At 43.0% G+C, this 17,418-nt stretch overlaps 1 protein-coding gene across 4 annotated transcripts in view; it reads right to left on the reverse strand.

The window, feature by feature from the left end:
* Positions 1-17,418, reverse strand: part of KIF13A (kinesin family member 13A) — a 242,266-nt gene that overhangs the window by 150,300 nt on the left and 74,548 nt on the right. For all 4 annotated transcript variants that reach the window (XM_019523183.1, XM_019523166.1, XM_019523174.1 and 1 more), the window contains exon 2: positions 10,323-10,335. In XM_019523183.1, coding sequence (XP_019378728.1) covers positions 10,323-10,335 — 13 coding nt within the window. The remainder of the gene's footprint in view (positions 1-10,322; positions 10,336-17,418) is intronic.

The raw sequence follows: 17,418 nt of genomic DNA on the forward strand, positions 1-17,418 counted from the left end.
TCAGGTTGGTCTGACATGACCTGCCCCTAATGAAACCGTGCTGGTTACCCTTAAGCATCATCTCTGAGGCCGGCCCATCACAGATGTGCTCCATGATGATCTTCTCAAAGAGTTTCCCTAGGATTGAGGTAAGACTGATGGGCCTATAGTTGCCCAGGTCCTCCCTCCTCCCTTTTTTAAAAGATGGGGACCATGTTGGCTATCTTCCAATCATCTGGCACCTGGCCCGAGCACCACAAGCGCTCGTAAAGCTGTGCCAAGGGCCCTGCAATAACCCCTGCTAGCTCCCTCAACACCCTGGGGTGGACAGCATCTGGACCTGCTGATTTGAACACATCCAGCCCCTCCAGAAGCTCTCTAACCCGGTCCTCCCCAACCTGAGGTCTGGAGGCATTCTCCTCGAGTCCGTCTTGCATCACGGTGGGGAAGTCCCGGTCCCTGCCCAAGAAAACGGAGGTGAAGAATTGATTAAAGAGGTCTGCTTTCCCCTCTGGTGCAACCACCAGATCGTCCAGAGGATCTTGCAGGGGCCCCACACTTCCCGGTGCTTTCTTCATCCTCCCTATGTAGACAGGAACCAATTTATGCGTGTCAGTCCCAAAGACTGAATCCTAACTTTTCCTGCATGGACTAAATTTGAATTCTTCCCTCCTCCAGGATAATACCGACAGGGTTTGATATGTAGGCCTACTGACTGCATGATCTTTGAATGCATGTGTAGGCACTTAGAGCGTCAGAGAATAGTTTGCATTGGTTGGTTTACTTCTGTTGGCCTGATGGCTCTTGAACTGTCGTGCACAAAGGAAGAGGCCAAGACAATGTCCACCTGGCTTGTAGGCCCCTCTTTTAGGTAACAATCATCCCTGGTTAGAAACATCAAGTCCCTGCTGACCAGGGAAAATAATCACCTTTATCTTCAACAGTGATATCAAGTTACATTTTGACTAGTACATCCTGAGGTATTTTCTGGCTTTATAAAGACAGGGGTCACAGGATAGAAAGAAAGGCCTCTGGCCTTCCACATTTTCTCTCCACATTCCATGATTGCAGTGGCAAGGCAAGCAACCAACCAAAAAAGCTGGGAAAATATTATGGACTTTAGAGCAAGGAGATCCACCGTGGCAACTGGGCACAATAACCCAATGCTTTCCCTGTCTTTGAGGCCTAGCAAGAAATCTCTACTTTCTATTACTTTCTCCCATGGTGGAAGAGGGATACACAGCTACGGCTTGTGGACTTCCTCTGCACATTTTCATAATACATACTCATAATATCATACTCTTGCCTGAAATAATCTATCCTCTTTTATTTTTTAAAGCACCTTACTATTTAATTTTACAACTCTAGTTTCACCACTAGCCTCCCTGTCCTGAGGAGGAAAAGGTTCATTTTACAATGGTGCATGTATACATGTGTAGTTGAATCAGCTCTTGTCTCTAGCCTGACCTTTTTCCGAGTTTGTAAAGCTGCACTCAGAGATGATGGTCTTCCAGGTGCTAAGAATTACCCTTTCTGCTGCACTCTAAAAATGAACAGGGCAGTAACACTTCTTTTTAATTTTCCCATTATAGGTTTATTGAGATTAAAAAGGGGAGCAAAACTGGGCACAAAAATATTTCAGGTGGGCTGTGTCCTCCATGAGTACTTTGTTCTCTCTCCCCAGCATGGGCCTATTCTGGGTCCCTCAAAGAAAATAGTACTAACCTAGGGCTCAGGGATGGGATTTCCAGGTGTTCTACCCTTATGGCATAGGATCCATATGGACCAAACAGATCTTTTCTCATGGAGTCTTAGGCTAAGCTGCAAGTAGGGATTCCCTGAGCAGAGCTGTTTTCAGAAGGAGAGGAAGAAAAGGAGCTGGACTTTATCCCACCCAAAGATTGCAGGATCCATGTTGCCCAATACTTCCAGAACCCACAGAGATATATATGGAAGGAGGTCAGAAGTAGCTGAACTCTGTGATCAGCGTGGGGGCTGCTGGCCTGGGTTATACTGACTTGGGCACAACCTTCTGTCTTGACTTGTGGTGATGGATGAAGCAAAGGGATTTGCTCACTCCAGAGCCAGGGGGTTTTTTTTCAGTCCTGTCTGGTTCCTTTCTTGTCTGGGGAGGGCAGCCAAAAAACCTCTTCTTGGCCTGGACTGCCTCTTGACCCACACAGCTGGCCTTGCCAATCCTGCCTGGCTCTTTTTCTATGCGGGGACGAAACTGGAGAATCTGGCCCAAGCTCCAAGGGAAACTGTATTCATTGCACCAGTCACACTCCCCAACAACACACTCAGTAACATGAGGACCCTTCATTTTCCCTCTGTATTTTAAGCATATAAAAGCGGAGATGACCTTTCTGGTCATTGAATTCAACCCTGTTACTGCAGACAGCCATGTCATATCATAATCTTTCATAACATTTTGCTCAGCCTAGCTCCATCCCTGAAGTCTGCAGGGGCAACAGTCACTGCAAACACTAAAAAATGAAGACCATTTATCTTGTACCTCCAGCTGGGATTTAAACATGGATAAAAATCTCCATGGCACTGAGGTCTGCCTGAGAAATTACTGCTGCAGAAGCAAAAAAACTAGCAGGAAGTTTGGGAAGCAAGGCATTCTCCTACCACTACTCACTGACCAGCCTGGTTGTACCCCACAATGCAAGAAGAATAAAGTACCCATTGTGATGGATATGAAGGCCTTCATGTAACCTTTTTTTATTATTATTTTTCTTGTCTATTCATTTTGCTACAATCCTAAGACTTTGCTTCTGTTTTACGTACACAATCACAATTAAATGGAATTCTCAGCCATTCAAAAGTATATAATTTTCATTACTTTTAGCAGGCCAAAAATAGGGTTCTGATTATCACATTAACAGGGCTCTAATTAATGGGAGAAACAACACTTCTTGCATGTAGAAAATTTTCTCATACCTGCTAATAAGAACTCATCTTTTTCTCATGTCTAAGAGTAGCAAATAGGAGAGTTGCAGAGTTAAGCAAATATCATGGGCAGCTCATGTTTGGATGTACCAGATGTCTGTCCCTTCCCAAGGAAACAATATCATCTGCAGTGGGTCATATGAAACCAAATACACAAAGTATTACTCACTACAACAATAATGAAAGTAGGTAGTAAATAGTAAGGCACTGCAGGGCGTCATAACAACTATCTGATACAGTTTTACCATACTTGTTACATAACTGAAACCAGGGATGTCAAACTCATTTGGCCCCAGAGGCCAGATGAGCAATGCTGGAATGGTTTGCAGGCTGGACCAAGACTGAACCCCTGTGCAGCATCTGCAGTGCCAGGTCCAGCCTGAGCCCCAGGGACTCACTGCACATACAACAATGAGCATTGGCTCTGGGGCTCATTGCATGTGCAGCACAAAGGGCTGGCAGGGGGCATGCACTGTCCACGGCACATGGGCTGGGTCCAACACTGCAGGCAGCAGAGGGAATAGGTCTGGGGTACCTCATGCAGCCCGTGCCTGGGATCTACAGTGCCACATGCAGAGCCAGTTCCAGGCTGCATGCTGCAGGCAGCACCCATCTCATGCTAGCCTTATGTGCTGCATGCACAACAAGCCCTAGGGCCAGTGCATGCTGCACACAGCATGTGGGGCTCAACTAACTGTACACACTGCATGCAGCACAAGAGGCTGGCACGGTCTGACAGGGTGTCACATGTAGAGCATGCCCAGGACCAACTTCTCATGCCGCATGCAGGGTGCACAGCATCAGGTCCAGCCTGCATACCAAATACAGCGCACAGGACCAAGGCTGGCACATGAGTTTGGTCCAGTGACCCACAGGCCAGATCATACAGCTCCAGAGGCAGGATCCAGTCTGCAGGCCATGTTTGATACCCCTGGTTTACACAATAGGTCTACTCAATTATTATCTGTACTTTGTTCTTATATGAGACAGTGTTTTGAAGTACAAGCTCTGTGTGCACAGTTAAATGGGTACATGATAGAAAAATAAGCTTAATAAAAAACAGCTTAGAAACAGCTGAAAAACAGTTGATATAAAATAGTTTAAATGAATACAGCTGAATTATTCAACTATTTCTTTAAAAAAACTCTTCCAAGTGATTTGGCATGCCAGATGAAGAGGACAGCTTTGTCATTTAGGAGGCAATATACATAAATACAGTATTTTAAAATCTGCTTCATACTGAACACAGGAAGCCTGGAAAAGAATACATAGATAGACCAAAGTTATTCTGGAAGACTGCCAAATCCTTGCAACAAAAGAAAGTCATAGGATAACTTTAATAGCATCAGCTAAAGGAACACGTGGAAACTGTTGGGATATGCATTATCTCTGTTACACCAACGGCCACTGAAGCAAAATTCTCTTGCCTAGAGCAGTGGTCTCCAAAGTGGGGTGCACAAGACTATTCACTGGGGTGAAGGAAGAAAATATTAGAACTTCTATTTATATTTATATACATATATTGGGGGGGTGTGCTCACATTTTTTACTGATGGGGTGCGCCATCACAAAAGTTTGGAGACCACTGGCCTAGAGAACAGCCAAGAATAAAATTCAAATATTACTTTGATCAACTCTGACATAGTATCACCATTTACAAATCTGGCTGATGTTTTAACATCTAGGAAGTAATCATGTGAAACAGTTTTCAGTGCAGCTCAGATAGAGACATTTCTAAAAATAAAATTCTAAACTCAGAATGAGGTGGACTATGAACTCTGTTCCTACAAGTGAGAAGTCCCCGCTCTCCAATCCAGTAAGACACACAGTGATATCTGACTATAAGACTGAGAGGTGCCAGAGTGCTCAGAGCCTCCCAGGATTCAGCCCTAAATGAATAGTTATTTCCCCTTTGTCATTCTCCTTCTATAAAACTACCAAACTTACCTGAATCCAAGACAACTTCAAATTTTAGACAACCCCTGCAATAATTAGATTGTAGACAAAAAAAATCATAAAACTGTTATAATTTTCCATGTCTAGAATACAGTTAGTAGCAGGTCATCTTAAATTCATTCCCCCCCCAATCACCTATAGTTGTGGCAGGGAAAGCAGTGGCAGGGGGTGAGGGTCCAGACCCCTACCCCTTGTCCCCTTCCCACCTGCTGCCTGTCTTTAACCTCTGGCTTCCCATGCCTATGCCTGCCCTCTTGTTGCCTATCCCCAGTACCTGCCCCTTGACCCCTTGCCCTGCCCCCTACTACCTGCTCTCCCCACCATTTACCTTCAGAGAGGGTCTGGCTCTGGCTGGGGGATGGCAGTGGTGGCCCTAGAACCCAGCCTGGTAAAAACAGTGGCTGTAGCTCTGAAAGCTGATGCCAGCACCTAAGGTAAACTGAGAAGGCAGGGGGAAGCTATGGGGTCTCCCTCATCCACCCCTCTCTTGCCACATGGTCTCCCTTACGCTCTCACAGGCTGCAAGCCCCTACCTCGACTGCATGAGCCACATGAGGCACCCTGGCCCAGGACAGCTAGAACCCGAGCTCTGACTTTGGTCCCAAGACTAGAGCTGAAGCTGGAGCTGAGCCACTGCCATCCTAGGCTGGTATATGAATCTGATATGCCACCCCCCTTCCTCACCCCTTCCTCAAAATGAGGGGAAAAAACCCTCATTTTGGATTCAAGTAAATATGGTAACTAGTTGAGACTTCTCTGACTTTCCTGAACCTCTGGTGCACAAACTCTTTTGGGAAACACCATACTGAGATCAGATCTGCAAGTGTAAGGCTCATGAATAATAAGACATTGCAAGTCTGGTTATGTTTAATGTTTCATCCACTTGTTCACTTGACTAGGCATATGTGCACAGCTCCAATACATTGATACTCAAGTCATTAGCAGACCTGGCATTTGAGTGATGAGGGCCCACACAAAGAATGAGGCCTGGCCCACCTATGAGACTTTCCTGCTTCCTACTTGTATTGCATGTCTTACACCAACTTAATCTGGAGTTCCCCTCTCCAGGCAACTGTCCTTGGTTGCTCACCCCTCTAACCACCTCTAGTCATTAAAAGTGATTATACCCAGAACAACAGTAATAACTTTCCTTCTGCTGCTTTCTCTGTAGTTAGTCATACCTAATGACTAATAAGGCTACTATAAACCAAGATCCTGGAAAGGGATCCCCATCTAGGGACCCCATGGATCAGATGGCATCATATGTGTTCCTCAGCTGCTCAAGCAGGTGCTACAGAATGGAAAATATCTGATAAATAAATCTCTTACTGGCAAAGATTTGATCTGAATTCTCTTAGATTTTTTTTACAGCATTGCAGAACCACAGAAAAACAGAGCTGGAGGAGGTATCAAGTGATCTGGTGTTAGCCTTCCAGAAAGTATTTTGGTAAGTAAAGTTCCTTATAAGCAGGGATCCTGGTTTTCTCTGATAAGAAAAAAAGTCCCCAATTTTTGGATTAAAAAAGTAACCCAAAATCTATTTGTCTGTGATTAAAATGAAATGCCACATATATAGATATAGATGTCCACATAGATATATGTGGTGTTTCATTTTAATCACAGAAATTTTTTTTGTTACTTTTTTAATCCAAAAATCGGGGATTTTTTTTTTTTTTTTTAAATCAGGATCCCTGCTTATAAGCACCTTCAAAGGCCTTCCCAAGCCTCTAGTCAACCCAAACACAGAAGCCTTCCATCCACTCCTCAGGCCCAAATCCCACCCACATCACATCCACCAGCCCTTAACTTGCTGATTGCTGCTAAATGTACCAGGCACTTGCCACTATTCCATGAAAACTAGCAACAGAACAGGTGCTGTATAAAACCAGCAGTGAAGGGATTAATAAATTTATCCCCAGGACTGACTAGTTCCTGATACTGCTGGCTACTATTGCATTTTTATGCCCTGGATGGGAAAAGTACTTCTGCACTATTTACACAGATTCATGGAGCCAAAACAATTATTTCCAGCCTGCTAGAAAATAAACTGATGGAAAAACTAATAATTATTGAAATGTAAACAAGACATATTAACCAAAGATGGACATAAGTCAAATAAAGATATGCTATAAGCCCCTGTCTTGGAGAAGTTACAATCTTAGAGGCTTAATCCTGCAAACACTCTTGAGTGAATTGCTCACTACTATGAATAGCGACTTTAAAGATAATGCAACACCTCCCAGTAATAAGTATGTGCCTGACTGACAGTAAGTGCCTGCCTGATTAAACTATGAAGAATAACTGGTTTAGAAAGCATCCCATCTCATTCCTTCTAGCAATCTTGAGACAGCACTCTCAGAAAAGGCTATGTGGGGTCTGGATCTTTCAGATTGTAGCAATGAGAGAATAAATCTGAAAAAAAACCCACACTAGATTAATTCTACCTTGTGGAATTTAACCTCTTCTTTTTTAAATGCATCTGTGTGAAGGCATGGATTGTGTGAGAGTTTGAGATGAGATGATTTGTTAAACACCACTTTGCGCTTGTTAACAAAAAGAAATAACATTTATACTGTACAACTAATGGTGGCACGGACTTGCGAGACCAAGATTCTGAGTCTGACATTTGGAATGATTTACAACATAAAATGGTGACTTAAAAATTGGGAGGGAGACTTGATGAGGAAGGAGATATCTTAATTTGAGAGTTAGTTTTTGCTAGTTCTTGTATAAATACTGCTGAGAAAAAAAAAAAAGGATTCCTCCCAAGGAAGGTGGCCTTAGGGACGTTGGGGCCCTGGGCAAGAAAGTCATTTGGGACCCCTTGGAAGCTTAATTTTGATAACCTATAAGCAAGTTGAACATCTGTTGCAAAATTCTGGGGCCTCCTAAAGTGTGGGGCCCTGGGCAGTTGCCCGGTTTGCCCTCCCCTAAGGCCGCCACTGCTGCCAGGGAGTAACACATACAATTTTGTGAAGTTACACCTAGCTAATGTTATTGTCATTGGAATTTGGAAAACTATGTAGTACCTTCAACAATCCGTCAAACCTTTAGGAGGCAGTCAAGAATTAAAGCAGGAGTGTTGATTTCTGCCTGCATTCTAGACTGGCCCAACAATATTTTCTGCACTATTTACAAGTGAACTTAATATGCTTTTTACCCAAACCATTTGTCACTAGTAGCTGGAAAAGAACTACAGCACTGGAGTACTCAACACACTTAGGCCCAGAACTAGCCCCTGCCCAAACCCAGGTATTGGCCACAGGGAGACTGTTCCTCAAACCCAGATGCTACTACTGCCTATCCAATCCCAATGGCAGGATTCCCCAAAAGCTGGCACCTTTCCAGCCTTTCCCTACATGCAAGCTGAAGAGCAAGGCTTTTTAAATTGCCAGGGCATGGGGAGCTAACGCACTCCCGATGCAAGCTGGAGGGCAAGGATCTCTCCATTCTGGCACTTTTAAAAGGCTTACACTGCAGACACATTAACTGGACAATAAATATAACATCTCCCAGGGCCTAAGCCACCTGACAATGGAGGCTTACTACAGAAACTGATGCAGAAGGAAACTGGCAGTACTTGACGTGTCTTCTATAGGTAGGGGTCTACCCAACTCAAGGAGGCAGCTTACTGATTCTGTGGGCAGATTAAGGAGCCAGTTGCCATTTTCAAGGGCTTATCATGGCTGGGTCCCCCTATGCCTCTGACTGACCAGGAACTATGGTGGCCTCACCCCCCAGCACTGATTGGCGGAGAGGGCTGTCGACGACCCCACCCCTCACTGCTGATTGGAGGAGAGGGGTGGGGTTGCATGACAGGCAGCCCTCCCAGCCATATCAGTGGCAAGAAGCAGCCATCTTGCTTGCTCACCTTCCTTCCAGCAGCCTCCATCCACCCTTCCCTGGGGTGGGCTGCACAGCCAGGAACACTGTTGGCTCCCACTGGGGAACCAGAATTTTATTTTTAGTAACTTTTCTTTTCCTCCCACAGATTTCACAGATTGCCTGATTTCATGATTTTCATGAAATCTGCACAATCACAATTTGGATATGTCCCTGTCTATAGAGAATACAGAAGGCCTCAGGTAGGCAAGAGCTGTGGAGGGAACTTTAGGCTGTTTTAAGTTGGATTTTAATTGAGACAACATTTTGCATTTGTCACAAAATTAAGTTGAAAACCTCAGACTGGTCATGTACTAAGAGCTGACAGGTCTAAGAGTTCATGGTTTTAGAAACAGTTACAATTTAATATGCTTGATATGCTTATAGTTTTATTTCAGCCACACATAATTAAGCTGGAATTAAGTCAGGTGCTTTGACTGATGACCAATGAAGCTGGTCTATTTTCAAATGAATGAATACTACTCTTAATATCTTTAAAATTCCATTAAAAAAATCTTCATTTGAAGTGGATTAAATGTGGCACCACATAAAACAAATGAAACAAGAAACACCTAACTTACAGAATATTCTTTACATGCCCCAACAGCATGCTCCTACTGGGAGTAGCAAGAACTTCTGTCTCAACAGTTAAGCATTTCACACAACGTAAGGTTTTTGCATTATAGTGTGACAAAGATTAATGACAAATCTCACTAGGTAGGAAATACTGTATTTACTTAAATATAAGTCAAGGTTTTTCAGCACAGGGGGAAAACTTTGTCTTAGATTTGAATATGGGCCAGGCAAGCAGCTGCTGTGGCTCCATGTGGCTGGTAGGGAGTACCTGGAGCAGGAGGGAGCAGAGGGGAAGGGAGTGCAAAGTGTGGTAGGGAGCAAGAAAGACTGTCCACAGTGCTGGGAACACACAGAAAAGGACAATGAGTGAAAGGACATATGGAACAAGGAGAGTGCAGGGAAAGGGTATGGCAGAAGGGGTTACAATACAAGAGGGAACAGGGAAAGGATGCATGGTGCAAGGGAGAGCAAGGGAAGAAGGGTAGCGGGGGGAGCAGGGCAGAAGGGCTGTGTGGGGCAAGGGAAGCATGGGAAACATGGGCAAAAGGGCATGGAGAAAGGACAGCACAGTGTATACCAAAAGCATTTTATTACCTTTTTTTTTTCCAAGTTATCAAATATTAATTTTTAAAAAGGCATATTATTTGCAATAATGTACTCTACAAAGGCTACTTATTAACTCCTTCAAACGGATTCTTAAGAACCCCCTAAAATTGAATTAAAGCTTTTCAGCATAGTTGTGATAAATTGCATTATTTTATTTTTCTCTATATTTTAATCCATATAACATGCAATATAGGTTGTTTGATTTGAAAAGCCTTTAATTAAAATGCATGTGAAACTAGTTTTTTTCAATCAGATTTTCTTTTAATGGGGGTATACAAAACACAAAGTTAGAGGATATACTGGACTTTTCTGCTAGGTTTAACATGTTTAAGTCAATACACTTCTACAATGAAAGATTAAAACGCTTACCTTAGGTGGTTTTCTAGATGACGGCAGGGAAAAATCAGCAAAAAGGGTGAAGAGAATTGCCAATACGCCAGCCACATGAAGAAAGACAACAAAGAGAAAAAGAAATAAAAATAAGGTGAATATACAGCTCTACCATACATCTCTACTTCTCAGTATTACACAAAGCATTTTAGTCTAATCAAATACTTAGCTTTTTAAATTAGGCAATTATTTAATTAGGAAGATAACCATCTTCTTAGGAAAAGAAAAAGAAAAACCTTTAAGGTTCTAGGAAGCCATAAAACCAAAGCACTGGATTTCAGAAATGAAGTATTTCCCCCAAGGGTCAATTATTTTCTTATGTAACACACTAAGGTACCAGTCCTATAATGTAATATTAGACTGCCATGTCAGACTAAAGCCCCAGCAGCTTCAGCTGAGTTCTGTATGGACCTGGCATTCAGATAAGTTATGCTTTGCAGGATCGAAGCACAAGTCCAAAGCGCCATTGTATTTTGAGGACATTTTAAAAGTCTTAGTTGTATAAATGAACCTATTAGCTTTCAAAATCAACTCTTTTGCTATTTTAGCAGAGAATCTATGGTGGGTAAACAAAGGGAAAATAAAAAATCTCACACTGTTTCTATCTTGAGGCTTGCTGGAGGCTGGGACAGTATGGCTGCTAAGGCGCATGGTTGACAGTCCAGAGGTCGCAAGTTCGACGCTATGGCAGAAGAATTCACAGCATAGCCCTGTCACATTCCAGTCAATCTGCAAACTCTGCTAAATACTTTCTCACAAGGACATAAGAAGGAAAGCTGGGTTGCCAGTTTCTTGGATGAGGGACTTCAGGTTTATCCTGCCTTTAGGATCAGATCCATCTGGGGCCATAAGGACGCATGGAGGCAGTGGCAATAGGGACTCAAGGAGGATGGAGAAATGTCAACCAAAGAAAACTCATAGCTCCCCTTAGTTGTGGAAAAAGTAAGAAGCATTTTCTTTTCAGAAGACAAGCACATATACATGTGGATGATTTGGGGAGTGGGGGATGACAAGAAAAAAAAATAGGAAAGCACAGAAGACAAAGAATAGAAGAGGGAGAGAGAATAGCAAGATGTATTTGCAATACATCTATCCATCAGTGTTTGGAACCACTTAGCTGTTAAGTAGTCATCCATGAGCACATGGGGTCAAATTCTGCTCTGTTACTTGACTGCAAATCTGGAGTAACTCCATTAAAGTCACAATAAATTATAACTGTGCTCAAACCACTGCCTCATCACTCCTCAATGCAGAAGAGTCCAACAGAAGGGAGTATAAAAAGTCTGAGTTTGCTCCCTGCCCTGAATCAATTCTCAGACAGACCAGAAGATCAGCACCATCTGTACACTGAGCTTCTTCCCCAGCTCTAACCCTCTGTCCCTACCTTGACAGAATGGCTCATGTGGAAAGGCATTTTCTACCACTTCTCAAAAGGAATCTCCAAATCCAGAGATTGGGGGCGGGGAGGGCGAGGCAGAAAGGGACAGGACAAATACTGTATTAACACTCTCAGGAATCTCTGCAATACATGTCTCACCTTGCCACACTACAAATTGTCAAGTGCACTGCGTACCCAATTAAAGAGGGATGAAGTAGATGCTCCTATAGAGCTCATTATCTTTTTGGGCAGACAGCGCCTAATCCTTATGCCAAGATGCAAGAAAAAGTGTGGATCAATGGGTTACAATTAGGTGCAGAATATTTCCTTAAGGAACCAAAAAAAAATCTATTTTATACCCTCTGAAGTGTTTCCCCAAGTAATTTTATACAGGTGCAGTTGGGTAATTCCCCCCAAACACATTTTTTAGCTGAAGACTAATTCAAGAAAATTATTTAAAAAGTGACAGTGTTGAAGTGATATTGTAACCACAATGGTCCACAAAATATGTGAGGCACGGATTCTTGTGGGTGTTATCATTTATTGGACCAATGGTGTTTTTTAGATAGACTTGAGCAAGCTTTCAATGCAAAGCATTATTCTTCAGGCACGAGGAAAATTCAGTTGGTCCAATAAAAGATGGCAGCGTAGATTTGCACTTTATAAACTAATTAAAGCAAAATGCATAAGGTTTTTGTAAGTGGTGGTTTACTTTAGTCTGTAAGGTGCAAATAGACCTTGCCTTCTGTCTGACTTCAGGCAGACTAACACAGCTAATTATTTCTCCCAATAAAATACAGCAGCCACAAAAATTGTTGCCTCTCACATAAAAAAGTAACCTTGGAGGTGATGAGGAAACACAAGCTTCGCAATGGCTAATTTCAGCCAGCAAGATGTTTCTTACTCCAGCTGATCGACTTGATTTCAAACTACAGGGAGCAGCTGTTCCTTATCGTCCCAAATTTTTTTTGTTAAGAAACCCAAACTAGCAATTGAACAACAAGAACACCTGCTAGGCCTACCAAAAGTAACAAGTGCAAAAGTTCTCTGGAATCACTTAACTATGCTAGGTTACTGCATGTGTATTTCTTGTTATTTGGAACTTTCAGCCATTTGCTGTAACTATCAAACAGGCAATACCGATGGAAAAGCTCCACAAGACTTGTATCAATCATTTCAGTGAAAGAACGTGTTTTCCCTTTAAATGCTTGCAATGATATCTCAGATGTAAAATTCAGTCATCCTTTCAAATGAACATAGATCACCATTTTGAAAGATGTGCTTTGCAGTCTCTCCTGCAAGTGTTTTAATTCAGTTGCACAAGTCATCAATTTGGTCACATATTACCTTACACAAATCTCATTATTAATTTTTCCATTTGAGTTCACAAATAAAAAAAGATTCTGAAGCTTTAGATCCAGCAGAACTTGTACTTCCTAAAGGGCAGGAGAATTGGAGAGAAACAAGCCAAAAATACCATGTAGTAAAAGTTAAATGGATCAAACGATCAAAATCATAACTGCACAGACTTTGCACCATGGACATCTGGCAAGATCCAAATCATAAAATGAACCATCAGCTGTGGATGTGCATATGTCATTCCCAGATTTAGGCTTACTGAAAGCCTTTAAATGTCACAGGAATGTCAAAGCAAGAGAGTAATAAAGAATTTCCTCCAAAATGAAAACGTGATGCACTTCAGGAAATACAACACAATACTGTTTAATCTTCTAAAATGGACAAATACAAAACAGGCTTGTTTCAATGTGTCTGATGCAGAGTCGAATTGTAATCATCAGCCACCGGTAGCACAGTTCACCACCTTTCCCAGCAGTGCAGCCATTCTTTTATTCCTCTCCATGAATAAGTACAAAGTTCTTAGAATGCATAAGTCACTTCTCTCAAATTCAACTTTAGTTAAGGAAAGTGAATTTTTAAAGTAAGAGTTTTCACTGATACATCTTTACTTGTGTTGTACCTTACTAGAACAACACTCATCATGCATATCTGATTTACTGAAGCAGGAATGCGCAGATCACATATGGTGTACTTACTAGGTCCAGGAGGAATACCCACCCACATCATAAGGTTTCCTGGGTACACGCATTTTAGCTTTATCGCCACTAAGCAACATCTACCATTGGCAAAGGTCACAAGTGCTGGTATGCAGCCAGGATTACATTTAATTCCTGAGTTGTCCATTAATGTAATTATATTTTCACCTATATTGCAATAATGCTTTTCTTATTATAGAAAACAGATCCTTTTTCACAGATTTTAACAGCTTTAAATGTGTTCTCTCCATCATATAGAAAATTACAAATGGCAAAATGTTAACAACTAGCTTTTCGATATTCTGACCAGAATACCGGCTCTATATAACAGCTCTATATAATTAAGGAACACTGTAACATGATCTGATATGGTTATTCTAAAGTACACTATGCTTCCTGACTAATCCTGTTGATAGCTACTTCAGCGAGAACATAGTCTGTCCCACAGTGAGGAGCCAGTATTTCCCTTTAAATGTTACGTCTGTTAAAACAGCAGCAACATGGGTCTCAAAAAGCTTATATTGCAAAAAATTGGTTAGATCATCTAATATAGTACTTGAAAATGACTGTAGAGTGCTTTGTGTTCAGCACCTTTTTAAAGGAGAGAACAAGTATAAATTAATGTATTCCCCTCCCCCACCACCCAAAAATATTAAGAGTAAGGGGCACTTCAACAAAAATTGGTCCTATGCCCATAGAGACTATGTTTCCACACCCCAATTCATTTATGATTTGACTGCACCAAGTAAGCAGTGGTTCCACATTTATTCCATAATAGCTACTTCACATTTTACTGACTGCTCTTTGGATCTCTTTCTTTTTTCAGCACCAGTTTGTGAAGACCAAGCAATAGCTGCCAACTGTGATAAATAATCATATGTAGATTCTGGAATGGATAATATATAAACCATGAAGCCTTCATCTTACTTTTCCAAACTAATTCCAACAAACATTATTGTCTAAGAAAAGTAGTTAGAGTGGGAGCATGCAATAGCCAATATAGTTAACAACAGATTTAGGGTTGGGAGGCTTCAGCATTTTAATACAATTTAAATAAAATCTCCCCCTATCTTTTTCCTACAAGTGTATATATCAACAAGTTAAAAAGTATCTTGGCAGAAAGTAAAGTGGTTTCATTATTATTGATTATGTAAGTGTACATTGCACATAGTGCTTTAGTATTCTTTTTTTGTGCTCTTGCTAAAATAAACTTTCCACCACAAGTTGCAGTTTTTAAAATCTGATATAAATATATTTCACTAGCTGTAGTTTGTTTTGTTCAGAATTCTTGGGCATTAGAAGAACACTGGTATCTTTCATGCAAGCACAGATCTTCTATACTGAATTAGGTCTGAAAAGTCTGAGAACAGCTGATCTATCAGGGCACCGTCCACTTTTTTGAATGTGACAGTACCCCCAGTTGAGAACCTCTGCTGTGCTACCACAACTTACCTGGGTGCTTCTCAATCAAGTGTTGCTGCTTCCAGGTAAAACTGCTCCGTGTGCCCACTGCACAGCCAGCCTGGAAGGACTGTGGAACATGAACATGCTCCTCTTGAATTGGGGCACTCCAATATCACTGCATGTTACCACTCAGGGCAGTTTTACCTGGCTGCCACTGAGGCGCAGTGTCTGCATTGGCACACCTGAGCAAGGGTCTCACAGCTGCCCTGTTGAAGACTGGTTGGAGACCAGTGGGGGGGCTGAGCCATTCCCCAGTTGTGAACTAGTCGAGAACCAGCGGGGTGTCTTGGGCAGGGCTGCGTTCAGCGTGGGCAGGGTAAGGGTGGGCGACTACGGTGCTGGGAGAGGGGGGCTACAGCAAATTTTGGGGTGGCTGTAGCTCACCCTGTAGCCCCCACTCTCAGCCCCACAGCCACTTGCCCCACCCCTGCCCGCCCTGCTCCCAACCCCACCAGGAAGAGGCTGGCACAGCTCCCGGCCCCAAGCCCACAGCCCACCCTTGCCTCACACACAAATCCAGGGGGCACATGCCCCCATACCTCCCCCAGGGTGTGCACAGCAGAGGATGCCATCCCTCCCACCCCCAAGACAAGCCACCCATGGCTCCATCCCACACCCTACTCTGCCCTGGCTGGGCAGCGCCTACCTCTGCCCCAGCCCCACTCCCCCCCTCACCGTGGGGGCCTCAATTTATGACCCCCCTTCCCCCCCCAACTTACCAGCCAGACGCTGTTCTTTAAGCAACCAGGATACAGATTGGCAATTGGATCAGTACTGGCCAGTAAGGCTGGTTAATAACTGGCCATTGGTATTGGCCAAAAAAATCTTAACCGGTGCAACCCTACTGAGGGCATAGATTTGATGTCTTGCTAGTGTCTTTGTTGGCTTTGGGGCACGATTACCTAGCTGGTGATCCATCCAGTGTTGCTGGGTATGGACAACCATACATTTGGGAATGTTACTTTAACGGTTACATGCACAGAAGCTGGGAGTGATACAAACATAGCAAAACTGTTCTAACTTCAACCCTAGGTAAAAGCAGGGTTAGAACAATCGCAGTGTTGTCTGGAGCACCAGTCCCCACTCCCCTTTCAAAATGGCTCCAAATGTAAATGTGTCCATACCCACTGAAGGTTACAACCCAGCCTTTCATAACTAACACCATTTAAACAGTTTTGGGTTAGTTTGTTTAAGGTTTAAGGTGAGAACATGTGTGCCTGAATAGTTTGAGGGGTAAAAAACAGGGCACGGAACTTGTGTTCTGGTTTTTCTTCATAAAGCCTCTTGCTTCACTGTTTGAAATAAACACCCTATTCAATCTAGGCAAAAGCAACCTATCTTGTGTGGCTTATAAGGAAAAACCAAGCATGCAACAGACTTAGTCACAACAGCATAAATTGTGTAGGGAGAGATATGAGGCTCCCAGTGGAGGATTTCAGTGGAATTACACTGCTTGGTGATGCTTTGCTCTTTGTTTAATGGTTTAACACTGCAGATAGTCGCTTGCAAGTATGACAGCAAACTTTTAAAGATGCAGGCCTGTGTAATGTTATCGACAACTTTACTTTTTAACAGCAGTATCCATCCACCAGGATTTACAGGCATTTACCTACCCACTGTAACTCAGTGCCTGCTAATCGTGCAGTTAAAGTTTTATGCAGCATCCAATTGTCTGCAAGCAGAATACAGGATTAAGATATTTAGTTGTTCATCTCTCCCCTCCCCCTTCCATTCCCTGGAAAAGCAGATTATCAAAGGGGACAGCAGCTGTACTGGCCTGAAACCATTCAATTTATTCAGGCAGTAGTACCAGTACACAGGTCTTTGAGCTTGGTGCACATATTGAAAAATGTGACTCTCTACTTTTCCCCTTCAATGGCATTATATGTCCTAACACAGGGCTGTCCAACTTCTAAATAAGACACTGCACAGACTGCACATTCCCCAGGCGCATGCTGCACTGCACCAATCCTCTCATGTGGCACCACTGGCACACATCCCCACTGCACCATCCCAGTACCCCTGTGCTACTTCCAGCTGCACTACATTGTCCTGCCTACTGTGCCACACAGGAGGCACCCTGCTGTACTGTGTCGGCATACCGTGCTGTGCTGCATGGAGTCCCTAGGATCTCCCCTAAAGCCCTCAGCTGCATGCTCATGTAGTCCCACCCCCCAGG

The sequence above is a fragment of the Gavialis gangeticus genome, unplaced genomic scaffold (genome assembly GCF_001723915.1).
Source record: "Gavialis gangeticus isolate Ggan-Ray unplaced genomic scaffold, GavGan_comp1, whole genome shotgun sequence".
Lineage (NCBI taxonomy): Eukaryota > Metazoa > Chordata > Crocodylia > Gavialidae > Gavialis > Gavialis gangeticus.